This window comes from Carassius auratus, chromosome 3 (assembly GCF_003368295.1).
Source record: "Carassius auratus strain Wakin chromosome 3, ASM336829v1, whole genome shotgun sequence".
Lineage (NCBI taxonomy): Eukaryota > Metazoa > Chordata > Actinopteri > Cypriniformes > Cyprinidae > Carassius > Carassius auratus.
The window spans coordinates 9,323,868-9,344,492 of NC_039245.1; the positions used below are offsets into that span (position 1 = coordinate 9,323,868).

The 20,625-nt window shown below is 38.3% G+C and overlaps 1 protein-coding gene and 1 long non-coding RNA gene across 3 annotated transcripts in view; one reads left to right on the top strand and one right to left on the bottom strand.

The window, feature by feature from the left end:
• Positions 1-20,625, top strand: part of asic2 (acid-sensing (proton-gated) ion channel 2) — a 317,641-nt gene that overhangs the window by 3,391 nt on the left and 293,625 nt on the right. The window contains exons 5-6 of one of the 2 annotated variants that reach the window (XM_026208293.1): positions 212-1,115; positions 16,501-17,132. In XM_026208293.1, coding sequence (XP_026064078.1) covers positions 16,518-17,132 — 615 coding nt within the window. In that variant the 5' untranslated portion in view covers positions 212-1,115; positions 16,501-16,517. Of the gene's footprint in view, positions 1-211; positions 1,116-14,184; positions 14,977-16,500; positions 17,133-20,625 lie in introns of those variants that run through there. The other variant, XM_026208299.1, reaches the window with a different exon arrangement.
• LOC113047056 (uncharacterized) lies at positions 7,288-11,260 on the bottom strand. Its single transcript, XR_003276191.1, has 3 exons — positions 10,469-11,260; positions 9,600-9,632; positions 7,288-8,037 (listed from the first exon to the last, which is right to left on the bottom strand). It is a non-coding gene; the product is annotated as an uncharacterized LOC113047056 (long non-coding RNA).

The following is a 20,625-nucleotide window of genomic DNA, read 5'->3' on the forward strand; positions in this document are numbered from 1 at the left end:
TATATATAAACAATAAAACACAACTTACTTTCTCCATGATGATATGGGTGACTATCTACTCACTCACACACACACACACACCCTCTCTCAATCACAGTGACTGAAATCAGGGGGTCACTGACTGAGCTGGTGTTCTTGCTCTGATTGCACTCTTATTTCCAGAAGTTTTGACTTCTCTCTTTACAATTTTTTTTTCTTTTTCACTTTGAAGGTGCGATGCAGGACATGATTCATCATCGCCTGGTAGAGGAAAGACTGGGAGAGCTCAGGACAGGAGCTGTGTTACTACTTAAACAAGAAACTATATTTCAGACCTCATTATAGACTATAAAAGGAAATAATATATACTTTAGATTACACCAGAAGTTGTTTTAATTTACTCTGTATTATCACTCTGAGCCATGGCTTAAAAGATAATACATGCAGAGCTGTGGGCATTACAAGATTAGTAGCACAATATTTTTAGATTCAGTTCTTCACTCTTTTCTATAATTTCCAGTCCTCTACTGAGTTTCTATCGAATAAAGAGGCAAGAATTCCAAAATTCTCATTATTATTTTTTTTTTTTAAAGGTTGGTGTGTTTTCACCATCACACCGAAATCACTACCTGAAAGTCACACCCAATAACCTTCTCAGGATATACCCACCTGATGGGGTCTTCCATAACTCTCTGCCATCCCACCCTCCACTAGTTAGTCTTATTCTGTTCTCCAGGGTATTATTACTCTTCTGTATTTTCAAAAGCCTTTCTTCAGGTGTTTAATGAGCCTGATATTGTGGTGTCCAGCATTGTGCTTGTTTGTTGGTGAATTTCCTGTCTTCGGGAGATGATCCCTTTCCAAAAGAATTGCTTGATTAAACAATTTGTAGTGTTATCTTTATTATTTGGTAATATTATTTCACCCCAGTTGCTGCATGTACATGCAGGAGCGTGCATTGCATAGTGAACCCACAAGGCCTGCAGGGGACCTGGTCTCTCAGATGGAGCTCCAGTTTGATGAAGACGACAGTGAAAATTAGACTGCTGATGGTTTAGACTCTGCAGCTGTCTCTAATGAGCTCCATCAAGCACCTACAGTGTCCAGACCAACAGGAGACACAGCACGGGACACAGGTGTGTATGTTGGAGTATCATCAATTTAGCAATATCATACAAGCAACTTAAAGCAAGAGTGTTGTTTTAGTCTCAAAGCGATGTACTGGGTGAAAGTTGGTGTGTAAACGAATATGTGAGTGACACATTAATTTTTCCTGCTTTAACGGTGTCTACACTTGTAGTTTGGCTCTTTTAGTCTGGTCCAAAAAAAAGCATTTAGTCCTGGTTGCCTAGTGTTATCGCTGGCATTTTTAACACTAAACCTAAAGATACAAAATAAGAGGCATATAGATACGGGCACAGCCTAATTGGACCGCGTTTATGACATTTTGCAAACTAAAATGCTTTGTGCTGGGCTAAATGCACTCTTTGTATGTGTACATATGTGGTTGTATTTTTACCAGCTGAGAACTTATTAAGTTGTAAACACACTAAGTGTTCTATAAACACTTGGCTTCATATTTTCCATTTTCACTGGCAAAAAAAAAAAAAAAAAAAACCTGCTCTGTAATTTGTTTCCAAATCAACAATATAATTTGCTAATTAACCATAGTAGAATGATGCATAATTGGAAAAGATAACAAGCTAGTTACATGGTTGTTCCTCAGTCATTTGAACCATGTTGTTTTAACAATATTGGATTCACGTACAGGTGGTGGCATAATCTCTTGTAATTAATAGCTTTGGGAATTTAATGTCTTATGATTATAGTTTGCTTGCTATGCTTTTGCGACCACAGGTTGAGATATGTAGTTTAAAACACAAATTGTCAATGCTGTTTGCCAGGGCTGCAGGGCTGCACAATTAATCGAAATTGAATCGCAATTAATCGTGATTAGGCAGAATCTGTGATTGTCATACGTGTCTTCCATTGAAGCATGGTTCTGTGATCAGCAGTAAATCTTCATCCAAAAACCAGAGGGCACTCTCGCGCTGAAAATCCAAATATGCCCAAAGAAGAAATCCAGGAACTGCCTATTGCTGCAGCTGAATAAAAAGAAGTTTTAACAACTTTCATTGATTCAATGTGACCAATAAACACAAGACTACGACAATATATGGTTTATCTGAGTTCTTATTATAATTTTCCTCATGAAGTAAATCTATAATGAAATGCTAATTGCCATAGCCTTTATCACTGCTTAGAATGCAATGAAATATTGTGTACCTTCATTATTCTGTTTAAGAAGCCACATCTCACATATTTTAAACTCGACTGATTTTATGAAGTGAATTTGGAGTTAAAATTGTATTAAATGTGGTATTTTCACATTCTCAGATGAAGCTACATTTACTACACAGAGCCTATAAGAACGATAGCTCTGTGTAGTAAATGCTGCTCAACCTGAAAGCAGGTGATGGAGATTTACTGCTACTGTAATCACAGAACCGGCTTTATGGACTAAAAGCGCACAACAATCGCAATTATTCGTGTTTGATTAATCATGCTACCCTACTGTTTGCGAATGTTCAGTGGAACTGGGCTTTTGGGAAACAGAATCTTTGAACTGGGTTTTTAATGCTGGCTCTTGAGACAAAAGTTGGATAATTATGTTTTTAGGGTTCATATATTCTGGTCTGGCACAATTGTATTACTCTTTTCAGACCTCTAAATGATATGTGAGCTAATTTAAACAATATTCAACTGCCTTGACATTCTAAGTAGCACTGAAGAAGAAAATAAGAGGACTCCCACATAGGTAATAAGAAAGCTTTTGAATCTACATCAGCATCCTTACAAAACCAGACCAGGGGTTTACTGTAGTATCTATAACCTTTAGGGACTGAAGCTCTGTCGGGCCTAGAATGAGGTGATCTTTAAATCAGCCGAAATTGAGCATGTTGAGATTTGTGATAAATGCTTGGTAATCGCACACCCCTAAAATAGATTATTTTTCATTCATGGATTTTACACATTGTGCTTTTTTTTAATTTTTTTTTTTGAACATACGATATGAGATTGTCTTAATGGCTTTTATCACATAATTCACTAGATATGTTTCAACAAATAATGATTTGTCTTCCAAACGGGTGGTATGCTGTGCTCGGTTGTACTGTCTGTTTGAATTTAGAAAAATTTAACTTATTTTATGATGCTTTGGTGTTTTTTTTATTGTGAAGTGAGTGTATGCATTTGAGTATTAATCTGTGTCTGTGAATGTTTCTTTTAAGATGATCTTGATGAGCTGCTGTGGGAGTTACCTGTGGAGGTATATGACAGATTACATTAATCACAATCCCACTTTAAATACAGAGTATAGTTGTAGCGCATGTCTCATATTAATACATATAATCAACATACACACTAATAAACAAACAACACCTGCTCCCCAAAGACTACTTTTGTTCAGGTTTTGTGTACATAAATCACTTGTCTCATGCATAAATTGAAAGAATAAATACCTGATGAGATCCATAGGTAATGTGTTCATTTATTGAGTCTTGCTGACACATGCCAAATGCTTTTGTAGCTAGTATTAGATGGGTTGAAGGAACATGTCTATACAGATCAATGTTAATTTCATGCTGAAATTAACCAGTAATCTGTTTTTTTTTTTTTGCAAGCTTTCCTTGTGAATTTAAATGAGCCATTAAGGCTACAGTTTGCCAGCTGGATTCCCCCTCAAAGGACTCAAATGGCTTAATTAGTCATTTCTGATGCACCAGCAGAGTGGCTGGCATAATGGGGTTTGTTCACACGGGTTTAAAAGATTTTCCTTGTCTTACTGCAAGATGTCTTGAGTGGTTGACATGATTATTTCATTGATTACAATTTGAAGTCCTTGCCCGTTTCTTTGTCTTTCACCACCTTCTTTTCATTTACGTTTTTACCCCCGTCTTCTTGATTAATCTTTATATCTCATGAATTGCTCTGCACTTGGTCTTGGTCTCACTGTCTCAACACTGTATTATTGATGCTTAGGTTTATTCACTGTGAGTGATTATAAAGTCATGAAGGTGCAATTACTTATTCAGTCTTCGCTGGCATACCTTGTTGAATAATTAATTGATTAAATATTAAATCTCTTGTCCTTTCTGCATAACTTATTATTGGAGGAGAGTAAAATCCATTAACTGGGGTCTAATAGCTATATATATATATATATATATATATATATATATATATATATATACACACACACACACACACACATATATATACACATAAAAACATAAATATAAAATACATATATATATTTTATGGTACGGAGTTGCTATATGGCAACAATTAATTTATACTCATTTCCTTGTTATTCTAAAAAACTACGATATATCACATTATGGGAATTAAAAGGGTAGGCCTTAAGGTAGCCAATGATGTGCTGTTTTTAAGTCACATGACAACTGAATGTCCTCCCAAAACTCCTTTTCCCATGGTCAACCTCACACAGAAGACACCTGTTGAAGTGCTCCAGAAATTGCTCTATTAACCTAATTTCTAAACATCTTTTCTCAAGGGGGATTTGTTTGGTAAGTTAATTAGATATTTTAATTCATAAATCAATTTTGTCTAACATAGTTTTACTGTAAATTAAGAAAATATCAAGGTTGCCATAAGGCAACTCTGCACCACTATGGAAAAATAGGTGAGTTGCCATATGGCAACACTGTACCACAGTGGAATTGCAGTAATGTATTTCCCCACTGGGATTTTTTATAGAAAGTAGCATCAATAAAATTATCACATTTATTTAATGATTTGAAGTGTTTATTGTAGTTTAGTTGTATTTATGTATAAATAACAAAATTATGTCTTCTTTTCAGAAAATGAAGAGTGCAGAGTTGGCCTGTCATTGAGAAGAAAGGGAAGTGCAAATACCCTGTCTGCAGGGGGATCATCCACATGAAGTGCAGCAAATGTGACTTGCACCTTTGCATCACAGCTGAAAGGAACAGCTTTTTGCAGTTTTATGGGATGTCATGAAATTTGACATGAGTTGGATTGAGACGGGTGCACATGGATGGACTGGAAAAACCCACACTAAGAGGCAGCTGTGTCCTAATGGTCAGAGTGTTGGACTAGTTACCCAAAGGTCACCAGTTTGAGTCTCGGTGCTGGCAGGAGTTGTAGTTGGGAGGTTGTGAATGAACCGCGCTCTCTTCCACCCTCAATACCAATCACTGAAGTGCCCTAGAGCAAGGCACTGAACCCTCATTTGCTCCCCGGGCACTGGATGTATATATATGGTATATCCATCCATATATGGTACAAAAGCAAATATTTTTTGTCCGTTTGCAAGCATTATAATAATACTATTCAGTACCATTTTTAAGGTTAAATGATAGGAACCTACCTACTTTTGGTTTGCATGAGTTCCAAGTATAACAATCTATCAATATCTAAAAGAAATGTCAATTTAAATTGAAAATTGAATCATAATTTAATAGAAAAAATACTTTTTTGGCCATTCCCCCCCCCCCCCCCCCCCCACAAGAAGAAAAATTTCACAAAATCTTTTTGGATTTGTATAATTGAAGCTATTTCGTGTAATAAAAACTTATTTAAAAAAAAATATTTCATGGTTACAACATAATGCGTACCATAGAGGTATACATATGTATGTGTGTTTGTATGTGTGTATATATTATATATATATTATATATATGATTTAGCATTTGCAGATTAAGGTTATCTATCTGACTGTTCTTTACTATTATTTTGTATCTACTTTCAAATGCTTTGGATATTTTATCAAATATGATGTCCTCTTTAAATGGCTCAATGCAGCTTTTACAGCTTTGGATCTGAACTTTGAATTTCTCACCGGCATTTTCATCCATTAATAAAGCTGTTCTTGAGTTTGACATTGCTTTAGAACTGAGCTCAGAACAGAGACGGGATCTGATCTAATCTGTCAGTCAGCATGTCACAGATGTCTCTTGTTACTAGGAGAATGATAGTGAGTTTTATCCAGGGCCCAGAGGAGGAGTAATCTGTTTAAACTTGCTCATTACTGCAGCTGAGGGGGCAAAGGGACCTTGCCTTATTCGCTCCATTAAGTCATTAACAGTCTGAAAGCCCTACAGCTGTCACCAATATCAGTGCCTCCACAGAGATATTGGTGCAAGACGATCTGTGAATGGCATATGACATGTAAGCGACAGGGATTATCAGCGGATGTATGGTTTCTAATATGTCCTCTTATTTGAACTCTTTCATTTTTTACATAAAATGAGAGATTTGTTCACTTATCCTAAGCACTCTTGGCTCGTTTAGATTCTGTTAGATGAATCACTCCAATGATGTCTTTTTGAGAGGCATTTTAAGCATAAGCGTGTGCTGTATAATGTGTATCAGTCACTAGAGGGCGACATTCGCACTAAAGATCAGACTCTGATTGGAGCGTGTTTACAGAGTCATTACTGAGCCTAATGTGCCTCCACAAGGTCTTTAGCTCCAGTCCATAAAGACGTTACTACTGTCCCATCCCTTTTCTTTAGGTCTAAGTAATTTGCCTCGAGTAATTAAATGACACTTGAATGAAAGCCAGATTTAATTAGTATTGGGTCTTCTGTCAGTTTGAAAAGCTGTTGATTGTTGAAGACGGCTGAGAATCAATCACTCAACTCTTCAGCACTGATTAGAAGACCTTCACCATCTGAACCTCCATCTTGCCTTTTGAATGTGCCAAGTAAAAAAAAAATCTGTATTTATTTCCCTGCTGATTTGTGAAGTTGTTTTTTTATGTGCTGATAGAAGTAGTATGCTATACTTTGTTAATCTGCTGCTTCAATGGTGTGATTCATTGGTCAATAAAATAAGATAAAATAAAAAATCACAATATAGGTAAAGATGTATGTTACTGATTTTTTTTCAAGATTTCTATGTAATGATAATGCTATATATCATTAATGTGTATTCTTTTGTAAAATATAATCCTGTAGTGAAAAATCTGATGTTGTAATGGTCCTAAATTGAAGTAGTTGAAAAAAAGTAATTATTTAATGTTGTGCAAGATGCAGAAAAACTTTTTAGAAGAAACAGAATAGCCAAAATAATTGGTTTCGCAGTATCAGCCAGAATCAGTACATGTCCAAAAAAGTCTGTGTGTTCTGAGGATTACTCAGATTAACACAATATAAGGTTACAATATGAAGTGTACTGTGTCAATGTGTCAATTCTTTGTTAGAGCAATTCTTTTTACTGTCAGAATAGGTAGTTGAATGAGGTCAGTTCAGTGCTCCCAGCAAGCAATTTTGCGTCTAATAGACGTCTAATAGCCGTCTAAACACAGCCGAGACGTCTAGGCTAAATCGAGGCTAATTTTGGGCTGTCAGTGAAAATCTAATAGACGTCTAAACATACCCCAAGAATAGACAGCTATTAAATGACTACATATATACGTCTAATAGATGTCTAACCATAGCCCAAGAATAGACAATCAGACAGCTATTGAACGACTATATTTATACGTCCAATAGACGTCTAAACATAGCCCAAGAATAGACTAGTCATCAATTAGACCGCTAAACAACTACATACGTCTAATAGACAGGCAATATGGGTCTAGGCTAAAACAAGGCTGATTTTGGGCTGTCAGTGAAAATCTAATAGACGTCTAACCATAGCCCAAGAATAGACTAGTCATCCATTACACTACATATACATGTAATAGACAACAAAATGAGGCATAAGGATTCTTTTCACTCAAATATAACAGGTTCTCATAAATTAAAATCCATCCAAACTAATTGAATATAAAGGGATTTATTTTGAACAATTATATAGACAACAACAACTTGGACAACATTCAAACATAAAAATGAACAAATAAAACATTGGAAAAATATGTAAAACAATTAATTTTTAAGAATTAACTGTTTACTTTAGATCCATAACCCCCACCCCCTGCCCTCCCTGGTGCTTGTTTGAAATGATTAGAAATAGCATTTTTTATTTCACATTCCATAGCTGATGGAAAGCTGGTCATCACTGCGTCTGCCAAATGAGAAAAAGGAAAGAATTATTGCTCAAAAAAAAACATTGTTGACAATCCTTTTTAACTAATTAGTCAATCACTTTTGCTAGGATGATTTAATAGATAGAGTTAACAGAATATAGATTGAGACTATATAATTTATATCAATATAGACAATAATTTATATCAATATTATAATTAATATCAATAATTGAACATTTTTGCTCGCTTAGTGGTGATGCAATACGGCGTGTAACGATACGCGTATTGAACAATTTCTGTACAAGGCATATATATATATATATATATATATATATATATATATATATATATATATATAGGCTATATAGACACACACATATACATATATATCTGACATTTTCTTCTCGAATGTTCATTTTTATCAAGCTCATATATGCAAGTTCTGTAATTTCACTTAAATGGCAATGAAAATGACCTATTAATTTTCAGCGAGAGCATTAACTCGATCTCTCAAGCGACGCCATTCTCTTAGATATTTGGGATCCATAACTTCTGAATATGGAAATAAAATTAACATTATAATTGATTATGTAACACTGTTATCCCAAGACATGTCTGACTACTACCATAATGTGTTTTGAAACTGAAATACAGTATTTTTTTAAATTACCATTCTAATGAAGGTGAAAACAGATTTTATTTTCATTTCTACTTTAGTTCTTCCCTCAAGTTTAAAGGGATAGTTCACTTCGAAATTAAATTTTGGTATGTTTTAGCTTACCTTAAGAACGTCCAAGATGTAGGTGTCTTTGTTTCCGCAGTAGTTTCAATTTTTTAGGTCAAACTATTCTTGTCTGTCAGTCATATAATGCAGGTCTATGGTCACCACCTAAAAAGGCCATGCACAGAGAAGTCCAAATTAAACAATTCCCCATTGTAAGTACACATTGGTGGACTAAGACACGAAACGAGCAGTCTTTATACAGTATTTGAACAGTATTTATATCGTTTTTACCTCTTGTACACAGCCACGTCCAAGTGATATGAGGGCACGCGTGCTTCCAGGTGTGTGATGCGTCCGCGTTCTGGCTTAATTTGCGCAAGCGCCGCACTTAGACTAAGCCAGCCCAGAATGCGCACACACCGAAGCACGCGCGCCCTCAGATCACTTCGACGTTGCTGTGTTATAAGAGGTAAAACGATATAAATACTGTTCGTTTTCTGACACAAACCGCTCGTTTCGTGTCTTAGGCTATCAGTGTGTATGGTGGGGAATTGTTTAATTTGGACTTCTCTGTGCATGCTCTTTCAGGTGGTGACCATATAGACCTGCATTATATGACTGACAGACAAGAACAGTTTGACCTAAAAATATAAAAATTGAAACTACTGCGGAAACAAAGACACCTACATCTTGGATGCCCATAAGGTAAGCTTAAACGTATCAAAATTTAATTTCAAAGTGAACTATCATTATAAATCATTCTTTATCACTTACTCATATAACTCTAATAAACATAAAAAATACTTATAGGCGTAGTTCACTTAAAAAAAATAAAAAAATAAAATAAAAAACAACAACATGTAATCATTTACTCACTTTCACTTGGTTCCAAACCTGTATGGCTTTCTTCTGTTGAACACACACAAAAAAAATATATTTTGATGAATGTTGGTAACAAGACATTTAATTGTAGTCACTGACAAGTGTTCTGTATATTCAATTGCTGTACTTTGTTGACTGATTGCAGGATAATTTCCAATAAACAGTGTCTTTAAATCAAATAAAGTGGATTACATCACTCCAGTTCTGAGGTTTTTACACTGGCTATCTGTCTGTCAAAAAATTAATATCCAACAACTACAGTTGGTTATTAAATTAACATTTTAAGGCCAAAGTAAATTTCTAATCTTCTGATGCACTATGAACCATCCAGAGCAGACCTCTCAGGACATCTGGGACAGTAGCCAGCTACTTTTATATCTCCAAAGTCAAAACAAAACATGGAGAAGCAGCATTCAAATTTATATCTGAAACAAATTCACTGAAAACTGAATGTATGCTGCATATTTTAATTATTTACAAACTAGTTTAAAGACTTTATGTTTGCCACTACCTTTTATTAAATGGAGAGGATTTTTTTTTTTTTTCATGTTGCACTATGCTGCTGTTAAATTTTATGTAAAGTACTTACAGAATTTGCTTTAAATCAACTCTAATTTAAATACAAATAAATACTGGTATCTTTATAATAATAAAAAAAAATAGTAATGATAGGTTTCATAGTTTCATGCTTACCACATTCATTGAATTTAGATACATTTGCAATAACACGTGCAAGGTAACCTTAACTTTTTGGAGAAAAGTAGTACTCTGCAATGTTAATGTTAAAATGTCACGGTTTCTACACATTATAACAGCTAACTAATTTAAACAATAAACATATCAAAAATAACACGCATACTTACAAGATCGAAGTAGAAATGTGAAGGTTTTCACTCAGACTGTTGCTCACCCGTTGCACTCCGACAGCTGCCTCGTGTAAAATAAAATGGCGGAAATGTTTATCGCGAGATTTGGCTTAAGTGATCTAGTCACGCAATGGCATTAGTTCCAGTAGACATGTCTCAGTAGTGTTTCAATTGTGCCATCTAGCGGTTGGGAAATGCAATTGCATTTGATTAGATATTTTTATCGTAGATTGTGTATGAATGTTTGACAGAAAATATATATTAAGCTGTGTAAGTGAAAACATTTCAAAGACTAATATTCTAGGTCGCTGGTCTATATCTGAGCCCAGATTGCAATAATTTCGCCAGGTGGGCTAAAGCAGACCGCATATAGCCCGTCCAATTCGGAGCTAAATCGTGATCTACCATGCCGTGAAATGACGTATTGAACCTTGATATCATACCAATGCGAACATGATTGAATATTAACCATTTCATGCACTGCCTGGCAAAAAAATACAATTAATCAGTTTTGACAAAAAGTGGGCTACAATAGCCGGGTCTGAATACGAGCTAAATCGTGGCTACGCACAGCCTACACATATAACATGTAAAATAAAGTAAACCAAACAACTTGTAATCACGTTAGACTCTGCGTACATGATGGAATATCATACATCTCACAAGTTATTTTGCAAAAAAAAATACATTTATCCAGATTAAATGTTATTTGGGCTAAAAGTGGGTTACACATAGCCGGACTATATCTGGTCTATATTTAACCCAGACGTTGAAATGACGGCTATTGCTTGCTGGGCTGAATGAGGTAGTGTGCAGACCAATGCTTCACAAAGTGATTAGTGCAGGTCACAGTGTGTTACTGGGAGGGGGGAGTGGAAGAACCTGGGGATGTGGGAGCTGGTGCATGGGGGTGGGGAGGGAGTTCAGCTTTCTGACAGACTGAAGAATGAAGCTGTCCTTCAGTCTGCTGGTCCTGCCCTGAAGACTCCTCTTCCGGCAGGATGTGTTGCAGTAACCATACCACACGGAGATGCAGCTCGTCAGAATGCTGTCGATGGTGCCTCTGTAGAAGGTGCACATGATGGGGGCTATTCAGTGTGATGGTGCTGGATGTGTCACTGCCGACCTGTACTGCTTGAGGTCTTCCAGTCAGAAAGTCCAACAGCCAGTTTCACAGCAAAGTGTTGAGCTCCAGCTGGACCAGGGAGAGGGGAGTACAGGCTTTGTGTGCATTGATCCTGCCGAGGGATTTCCTGGTCGCTGGGAGGAGGTGGAGTCTTCTGTGCAGTGGTGCTCTTTTGTACCTAAAGGCAAGCGAAGAAGGCATTCAGCTCATTCAGCAGGGAAATAGTACTTTCACAGTCCACGGTAGGGCTTGTAGTCCGAAATGGTCTGTATCCCCTGCCACATGCTCCGAGTGTCTCTGCTGTCACTGAAACGATAGGATATCCTCCTGGAGTACTGTCTCTTAGCCTCTCTGATGTCACGGGACACCTTCGCCCAGTTGTCTTCAGGTCCAGCTCATCTCCAGCTCTGAAGGCAGTGTTCCGCGACTTCGGGAGTCTGTAGACCTCAGTTACATCATCAATACACTTGGTGATGTAGACAGTGACAGTCTCTGAGTACTCTTGGAGGTCTTGTTATTGTATGTGGCAGCCTGCTTAAACATATTCCAGTCAGTGATGGTAAAACAGTCTTGGAGTGGTAAGGCCTTGTACGCTTCTCTCTGGCTGGTGTAAACAAAGTCCAGAGTGCTGTTTCCCCATGTTGGAAAGTCTACTTGGTGTATTTTTGGGAACACACTCTTCAAGTCTGAATGGTTGAAATCCCTAGCTATGATGAGAAAAGCATCGGGGTGGGATGTCTGCTGCTCACTGACTGGTACAGTTAATTTAGTGCCTAGCTCCTCTTGCTGTTGTTGGAGATGGGAGGGATGCATACAGCAATGAGCTGTATATATTGCCTCGGTAGATAGAACGGCAGGCACTTAATAATCATAAAGTCCACCGGTGTGAGTAGTGTTTGCAGACCACAACAGCATCGCAGCACTACGCATCACTGATGTAAACACAAACCCCGCCACCGCAGGTCTTATCTCCCTCGACGAGTACCCTGTAGTACCTGATAGCATGTTAGCTGGTCGACCTGAATAGCTCAGTCCGGTACCTGTTGTTGAGCCATGTTACCATGAACACAAAAGCACAACAGTCTCTTACAGTCCTCGGAGTTGAGCGTAGTAGTCGGATGAAGTCCAGTTTACTGTCCAAAGAGTGTACGTTAGCCTGTATGATGGTGGGGATAGCCATTAGCCTAGTCTGTCAGGTCATGAATTTTGTGATTGAGTGACGTTTGCCATTTTAGATGGTTCAAAGTTTGAGGTTATCTTTTTTTGAAAGGAAATAATACTTTTATTCAGCAGAGACACAGTAAATTAAACAAAAATAACAGTAAAGACATTAGCAATGTGACAACAAATCAGTTTCAAATAAATGCTGTTCTTTTTAACTTACTCATCTAACATTCTTGAAAAAAAAGTATGATATTTTCCACAAAAAAATATTAAGCAGCCCAGAATGATCATGTGACCGTTACGACTGGAGTAATGCCTGCTAAATATTCAGCTTTGCCATCACAGCAATACATTACGTTTTTTATGCACAAATGTATTTTATGTTCACATTATTTACTTCAGTACAAATAAATAAATTAATAAATAAACAAAAAGATGATTTTAAGCAAAAAAAGACACTAATAATTTGTTTTTGAAAGGTACATTTAATATACAATCAGGGTGAATGGACATGATGCTTCAGGCAGTATGTATTTTTCTGTCAGGTCATGACTGTGTCTCATATCCCATTTACTCTTCCGAACAGCTTTAGCTGAGCTCGTGTCATTACAGGCTGTCAGAGCTCCAGTATAAAGTTTCAGCCTCGTCTATTGATCTGTGTGCCAAACGCTTTCCTCGATTAGAGTCAGAGCTGTGTGTTTGTGTGTGTCCTGTACAGCCATTTTACGTAAATGTATTTGCAGAGGTTCATAAATTACCTCTGCTCATTCCCCTTCTCTGTTCCTCACATCTGCGTACCCAGGGCTGAAACGGATGAGAAAATCAGGGAACTGGAATAAGGGAATGAAAGTGTGCGGGAGAGAGACAGATGAGGTAGAAGGTGAATGAAATCAGTGTCAAGGACGATGAAATAGAGGGGAACATTTTCTCCAACTCACCTAAGAAAAGAAAAAAGCTAACAAAACAGAGAAAGACGTTTACCTGTATGTTTTGTAAGATAAAGCAAGCTTCTTTCCGTCTAGTCTGCTTGATCTGAGAAGGTTTATGAGAGGTGGTGAGAGCTCAGTAGCCATCCCCTTCATCAGACTCTGCTGTCTTAATGCAGTCTGGCATATATCCAGTCAGATGAGCCATGAAAAACATGGCATAGATGATGTCATTTCCTAAAAGTTGCACTACATGACTGTCAGGAGGAGAGATGGAAGGAGAAATAAATGCAGAAAGTATTATAGAATGATCTTCTACAGTGGCACTCGGAGATGAAGGAATGAAATATACATTTTTTATATATCAAATTTTTCAGCAGCTGCTCTCATCCATTTAAATTTTATTTTTATCCCCTTCTGCCAAATCCTTACTTTCCTCCAAATTCAGCTCTCACTGTCATCTTATTTTTCATCTAACAGTCCATGTGCGCTCTCTCTCTCTCTCTCTTTTTGTCCTGTCTGCTTGCATTACAACACACACTTGTAGCATCTCTCTCTCTCCATCCCTGTTTTTATATCTCTTTATTCTTGTTTATCTTTTTCAGTCATATTGCTTTTCTCAGTACCCCTCCCTCAAGATTTTGTGCCTTGAATGTTGTGCATACGCAAGCATCAAACTTAAAGACGCCTAACAGTTTTCATTACACATTTTCAGTGTGATGGTAATCACCAGATACAGTATCTGTCATCATCTTCCTCTCTTTTCACACTCTGTGTGTTCCCTTCATCTCCCTTTTTGAGTTTTTGATTCTTTCCAATCTCTCCCTTCCTCCTTTTACCCACAATCTGCCGCTTGTATCCATCCATCACGCTCTAAGCGGAGAGGAGTGGAGTATGAACGCACGCGGGAGGAGAGGAAAGCGAGCGCGAGCGAGGAAAGACGGCACAGCATCTCCTGAAGAGCAAGAGCGAACGAACCTCTCTCTCTTTTTACCTCAGTTTGCGTTTTTTAGATGTGAATATTAGCGGGCATCTCACATCTTTGCCGGCTGAGTTGTCGTTCGCGTGGATACGGCGGGATGGGAAGCGCCGGGCGCGTGATGGTTTGGTTGGACTAGCGCGGGAAGCGCGCGACTGAGGGAAGCTCACGCTCACACACTCCGTCGACTCAGGATCAACGACAGCATCTTCTACGGCCTTCTCTGACCCGCATCTCTCTCTCTCTCTCTCTCTCTCTCTCTCTCTATCAGACACTCTCATGCACGGCTGGATGTTAGGCTGCACGTGAGGTGCTTAGAATTACCATTGAATGTTCAGTGACCATGTGTGTATGTGTGTGCACGTGCATGAATTTGTTTATGGGGGATGGGATACTTTTTAAGCTCTGTAATGTTTTCTGTGGATTTTTAGTTTCAATTTAAACCGCTTTATTGGCATGACTCTTTAAGTAATACAATATTGCTGTACTTGTTTCAGAAGTATATGCTGGATTTGCTCTGTGCATTTTCTTAACATCACTTAAACAAGTGGAAGAAAGTTAGAGAGAGAGATTTGTAGATGTAAGAAGAAGAAATAGAGGAGGGCAATGGTGTAGAGAAGGAGGATCCTGGCATTTGGAGGGGCTGAAATGATGGAGTGGGTGGAGAGACAGACGGAGGGAAACCCTTGTGCAGCATCTTCCACTCCATTGCCACCCTCTCACACTGGAGCAAGATCTGTTCTTCCTTCACTCAGTGCTGTGTGTGTGTGTGTGTGTGTCTGTGTGATCTGTGGTCCAGCCTGATATTTATTTATAGCAGCAGCTCTGACTACTAGTGTTCAATGGCCCCTGTCTTTCTCTCTCTGTATGTGTCGCTCTCTCTGATTGGACAGGAGACAGTTTGGCTATGGTGTCAGGGGGTCTGTGTACCTTGATTTGTCTCTTTTTGAGCAAATGTGTTAGTGTATATCTGCTGAAATATTTTTTATATTTTCTTCTCCTGTAGTTTCATAATTTTTTCTTCATACAGCACTGTCTTCCTTTGCGTTCTTTCTCCTTCCTTCCTCATTCCTTCTTGTGTTTATTTCTCTTTCTGTCTTTTATTCCTTCCTTCATCCTATCTTCCTCCCTCCTTCTTTCGTTTCTTCCTTCCATCCCATTTTTCTCCTTATTTCCTTCCACCCCATCATTTTCACCTTCCTCCCTTCTCTCTCGTTTTCCTTCCTTCCTGCCATATCTCTCTCTATCATTTTCCTTTCCTCCTTAATCATCACATCCTTCTTTTTCCACTTCCTTGCTTCCTTTCTTCCACTCTTTCTTTCATCCCATCTTTCTCCTCCTTTCCTTCCTTGCTCGCTTCCTTTCTCCCTCCCAATCTCTTTCAGCTTCCTTTCTTCCTTCATTTTCTGGCTGCCTGCCTGCCTTTTATTCAACTTTTTTACATTTTCCTACCTTCTTATCTTTCTCCCCTCATTCCATTCTTCCTCTCTTTCTTTCCATCCTTCCTTCCTGTCTTGCTTGCTTTCTTTCCATTGGACTACTTTCCTTATTTCTTTGTCTAAAACTGTAGCTTCTTTTGGTCAGTAAGGGTTCATGTTATGTAAACCCTCTCTCTCAATGATGTCTACATTCAGTTTTGTGTTTTTTCATAAAGCTTACAGAGTGTCTTACAGAGTCTCTTTATGTTTGTGTCAAACCCGCCGCTTCAAGAAAGACTGTGTTTTGTGATATATTATTGATGTGTCTCTGAAACTAATGAAGTGAAATATAGCCAGAATCAGCAGCCTGAAGGTGCCAGTGCTGAAGCTGACAGTCGTTGTGTGTCTGCCTGCAGGTGTGTGCGTGCTAGCGATGGACCTGAAGGAGGGCTGTGGAAGCGAGGCCAGTCGTGAGACCGAGAGCAGAGGCATGGGAAGCCTGGGAGGCCCCACATCTTGGCAGTCCTTTGCCCATCGAAGCACCCTGCATGGTTTGCGCTTCATCTTCCCCTACTCTTCCTCCACTTCTTCCTTCCCTTACTGCTCTACTTCACGTCGTCTACTCTGGAGCATGGCCTTGCTGGCCAGCCTAGTCCTACTTGTCCTGGAGAGCACCGAACGGCTGGCTTACTTTCTCTCCTACCCCCACGTCACGAGTGTGGACGCTGTGGTTTCTGGCAGCCTAGTCTTTCCCGCCGTCACCGTCTGTAATCTGAACGCCTACCGTTTCACGCGTCTCACGCAGAATGACCTCTACCACGCCGGGGAACTGTTGGCCCTGCTGGATGTGCACCTGCAGATCCCTGAGCCACACCTGGCCGAGCCCCATGTGCTGGCCTTCCTCACGGACAAATCCAACTTCACTAACTACCGGCCCAAGCCATTCAGTATGCGGGAGTTCACTGAACGAGTGGGCCACGACCTGAAGGAGATGATGCTCTACTGCCGTTTCCAGGGCCAGGAGTGCAGCCACCGGGACTTCAAAACGGTGAGTGTCTGCAAGGTGTTTCTTTTATAAGGTATTTTTCAGAGGCTCACTAGATCTGGAAGAAGTGTGTTTTGCTGTTGTGGACCGAAGCATTATGGGCTCAGTGTTGTTGGCTCTACAGATTATCCTTGTTGTTCGGCTGTTTCAAAGGTTTGTAAAGAAATGAGGATATTGATTCTTGCTGATGGTGTAGTTCCGGATGCTAAGCTGTGGTGTGAAGAGTTTTACAACTCTATTAAGCTACTCTCTGACTGTGTGTGGCTGGAAAAGCTTGTTTTCTCTCTATAGGTGTAGCGGTTTTCATCTGAGCTGTGATTGTATTCTTATGTAATGTGATGGCCTAATTGAAGATGTGTTGAATGCCTAGAATTCATTGCATATATTTTCCAAAATGCTACAAAGATTTGAAACAGTTTCTACCTTTGGAACTCTAAAATATTTTATGGTTTTCTCCAAAAATTCTGTTTAAGACACAGTGGCTCTGTCTCAAAACCGACCCGTTGCTGTTTTCCGCCCATCTAAACCGCATCACAAGTGAAACCGAATCTCATAAGCCACTGATCTGAGACCTTCACAGGCAGCAACTTTCTTAACAGCCACTCAAGCACGCCCTGGTCCTCATGTGAACCTCACGAGACACGCTGACGCTCGCGTCTCATTCTGTTGTTTACATGTAGTCTGCTAATGACTGTGGAATAAAAGAGTTGTTTTATGCAGGCTAGCTATTAGCAGCATCTCCCTCGATCCTTCGTCTACATTTTTCGCTGAGCTCCTCACGATGCACGATTTTGGCCACGAAAGGCACAAACAACTATATATAATAAAGAAGTATCTTTGAAAGCATTATTGGCTGACTACAAATTCAAGCACCCTTGTTGTCAGCAGCATGCCTACGACAACAAGAAATGGTTTGTGAGACAAAGCCATTTGCTTTTTTTTTTTTTTTTACATCAGAAATGAAATCGACTAGTTGTTGCTCTAAATGTTTCACGAAAACTGTCACTCCAGTATCTCTTCTCTAGCTGGTTAAAATGGTTTTAGTGGAGTGGAGATGTAAATGCCGGCCGCAGCTGTGTGAAGAGTGTGTTTTCCTCTGCACTGAGGGCTGAGATGATGAGGGTTGATAGCTGGTGTGATACTCAGTTGGAGTGCTGCTGCTCTCCTCAGGGGTTGAGGTCTGTTTATCCCCCCTCAGTCGCTACACGTGGGCTCTCAGTGCTTCACACCGCACACAAGCACATTATAAACAAACTTGGATGCACACGCTATGCACCAGCTTGCTTTTGCTGCTTTGTAATGTCTTTTCTTGTTTTCATTGATGATGCACAGTATGAATCACTGTTTGCAGCAAACAGACATAATAGTGTTCTTGCTTTAATATCTCCTGGTTAAATAGTGCTGTCTTAGTTAACTACAGTGAAGGTTTCTACCATATTGTAGCTCTTGACATTGAAGCAATTTAAGGGGCATTTTTTAAATATCAGAATGATTTAGCAATATGTGGCAGTAACTGATACAAAAAAACTATGAGGAACTCAATTAAGCATGAAGCATTAATTTGTATTGATTAATTAAGCATCAGTTTGTGTTGAATAATTGACTATAAACACAGCATACAGCTAATTGGACAAAGGGTTGAAAACAACTCTTATGTAATTAGTAATGAATCACTGTTTTTTTTACCAGTTATTATATATATTTGTAACCACTGTACAGTCAAGCCAGAATGATTTAAGCTTCTCTTTATGTATCTTCGTAATGTACATCCTGTCTATATTACTGAATTGCCCTTGCTGTGTAGTCATGACCCTCTGTCCACTGACAGGCTCTGTGTTATCACACACTGAGAGGCCAGGACATCAAATGGCTGTGTGCAAGCTGATTTACTTTGAATATTTCCACCATTTTGAAGATAAGTGCTTCACATGTAGGCAGCAGATATCAAAGGCAGCAGTGAGTCTTGGTATGGCCTGATGGAATTCTTGAAGTTCTATTACTTAAGATATTTTATGTATTGTGTCTGCATGTCCCTTCTGCCCTGCATGTGGGCTGATACAGTAGGTGCTAATATATGCTAATAGCGTGGCACTAAAGAATATATAAACACTCAGTTTGATTCCACAAGTGTATAATAGTTCAGCACTTTTTTGTTTGCTCAAACATGGGCTTGAGTGTGCTACTATCCATTTCTATTCGAATTTCTATTCGAAATGTAAAAGAAATGGAGAAATTGTCAACCAGCAGTAGTTTTATGTTTCATGTTATTTTTATTATGAGTAGGTCTTACAGGTCAATAGTAGTGTTGTCACTCAGATGTATAACTTAACAGAAACAATACCTTAAAAAATATAATTATTCAATACTTTTTTCAAAACCACGGGGGAAAAACTCAAAATGAATTATTATTTCACCTCAAAATGAATTATTAAACAGTATTAAGGTTGATTTACTTTTGATCATAATCAAAGTATTATATCAAGTATATTAAATACTGTACTATGAATACATAATATTACAATAATGCTAATACAATAATACATTATTATGATGATGATGATGATGATGATGATGATTATTATAATCATCAGCATTACAGTAAAATATTTTACTTTTAACAACTGCACTGTAAAAAAACACAAAAAAAACATTCATAATAATTTTTTTTTTTTCAAAGCAGTAGTAAAATAAATATATGTATGTATTTAGACTGAACCCTTGAACTTTCATTTTTGCAACAACAACAAAAAAAAAACCTGCAGGGAAGTTTTTTTTATGTTTGTGTGACAACAGGTTTGTTAATGTAGTAAATACTGTAATCATCTGTCCACAGAAATATAGGAAATTATGCAAATGTAAACAAACAAAAACAGCATAACTGGAGCATATTGCACTGCCACATGCATGCAGCACTCACAGATGCAGAGATCGTTCACTGCATTTACTGTGAACTGATCCGCTCTGAGATGCTGAAAATACTAGGTTGACACTTGTAGTTTTGAAAACAGTTCTCAAAATGAGTATTTAGTTGGTGTTCATAATGAAACAAGATTAGATATTTTGTCTTATAAATGCTTGTAAATCTGGGAGATGTAGGACATGCACGTGGCCTGATGATACATGCTCATGCTCTGGAATGTTGTGTAGTAGTGATTATTATGTGCAGATGACCCAAGTTTGACCCGGGCCTTATCCCATTCCCAATTAGTTCATCCATCGTTTCCTGATGCTTCTACATTTTCATATAAAATTAAAGACAATATGAGAATGGCAGACTGTGTGACATCAGCTATCTTTTATGTCATGCTGTTAGATATACAGTAGTACTTAGTATAGACTGCTCACAAATGACAGCGTTGACTGAGTCCGTTCTGACATCTATATTTACATGTTACAAGTTATACTGTGCAAACTGTTGCATAAAAGCTGGCAATATGACGCCTTGAAAAGGAAGAAGAAGAAAAAAGTTGTGACTTTAAATATGGTTACAAACGTT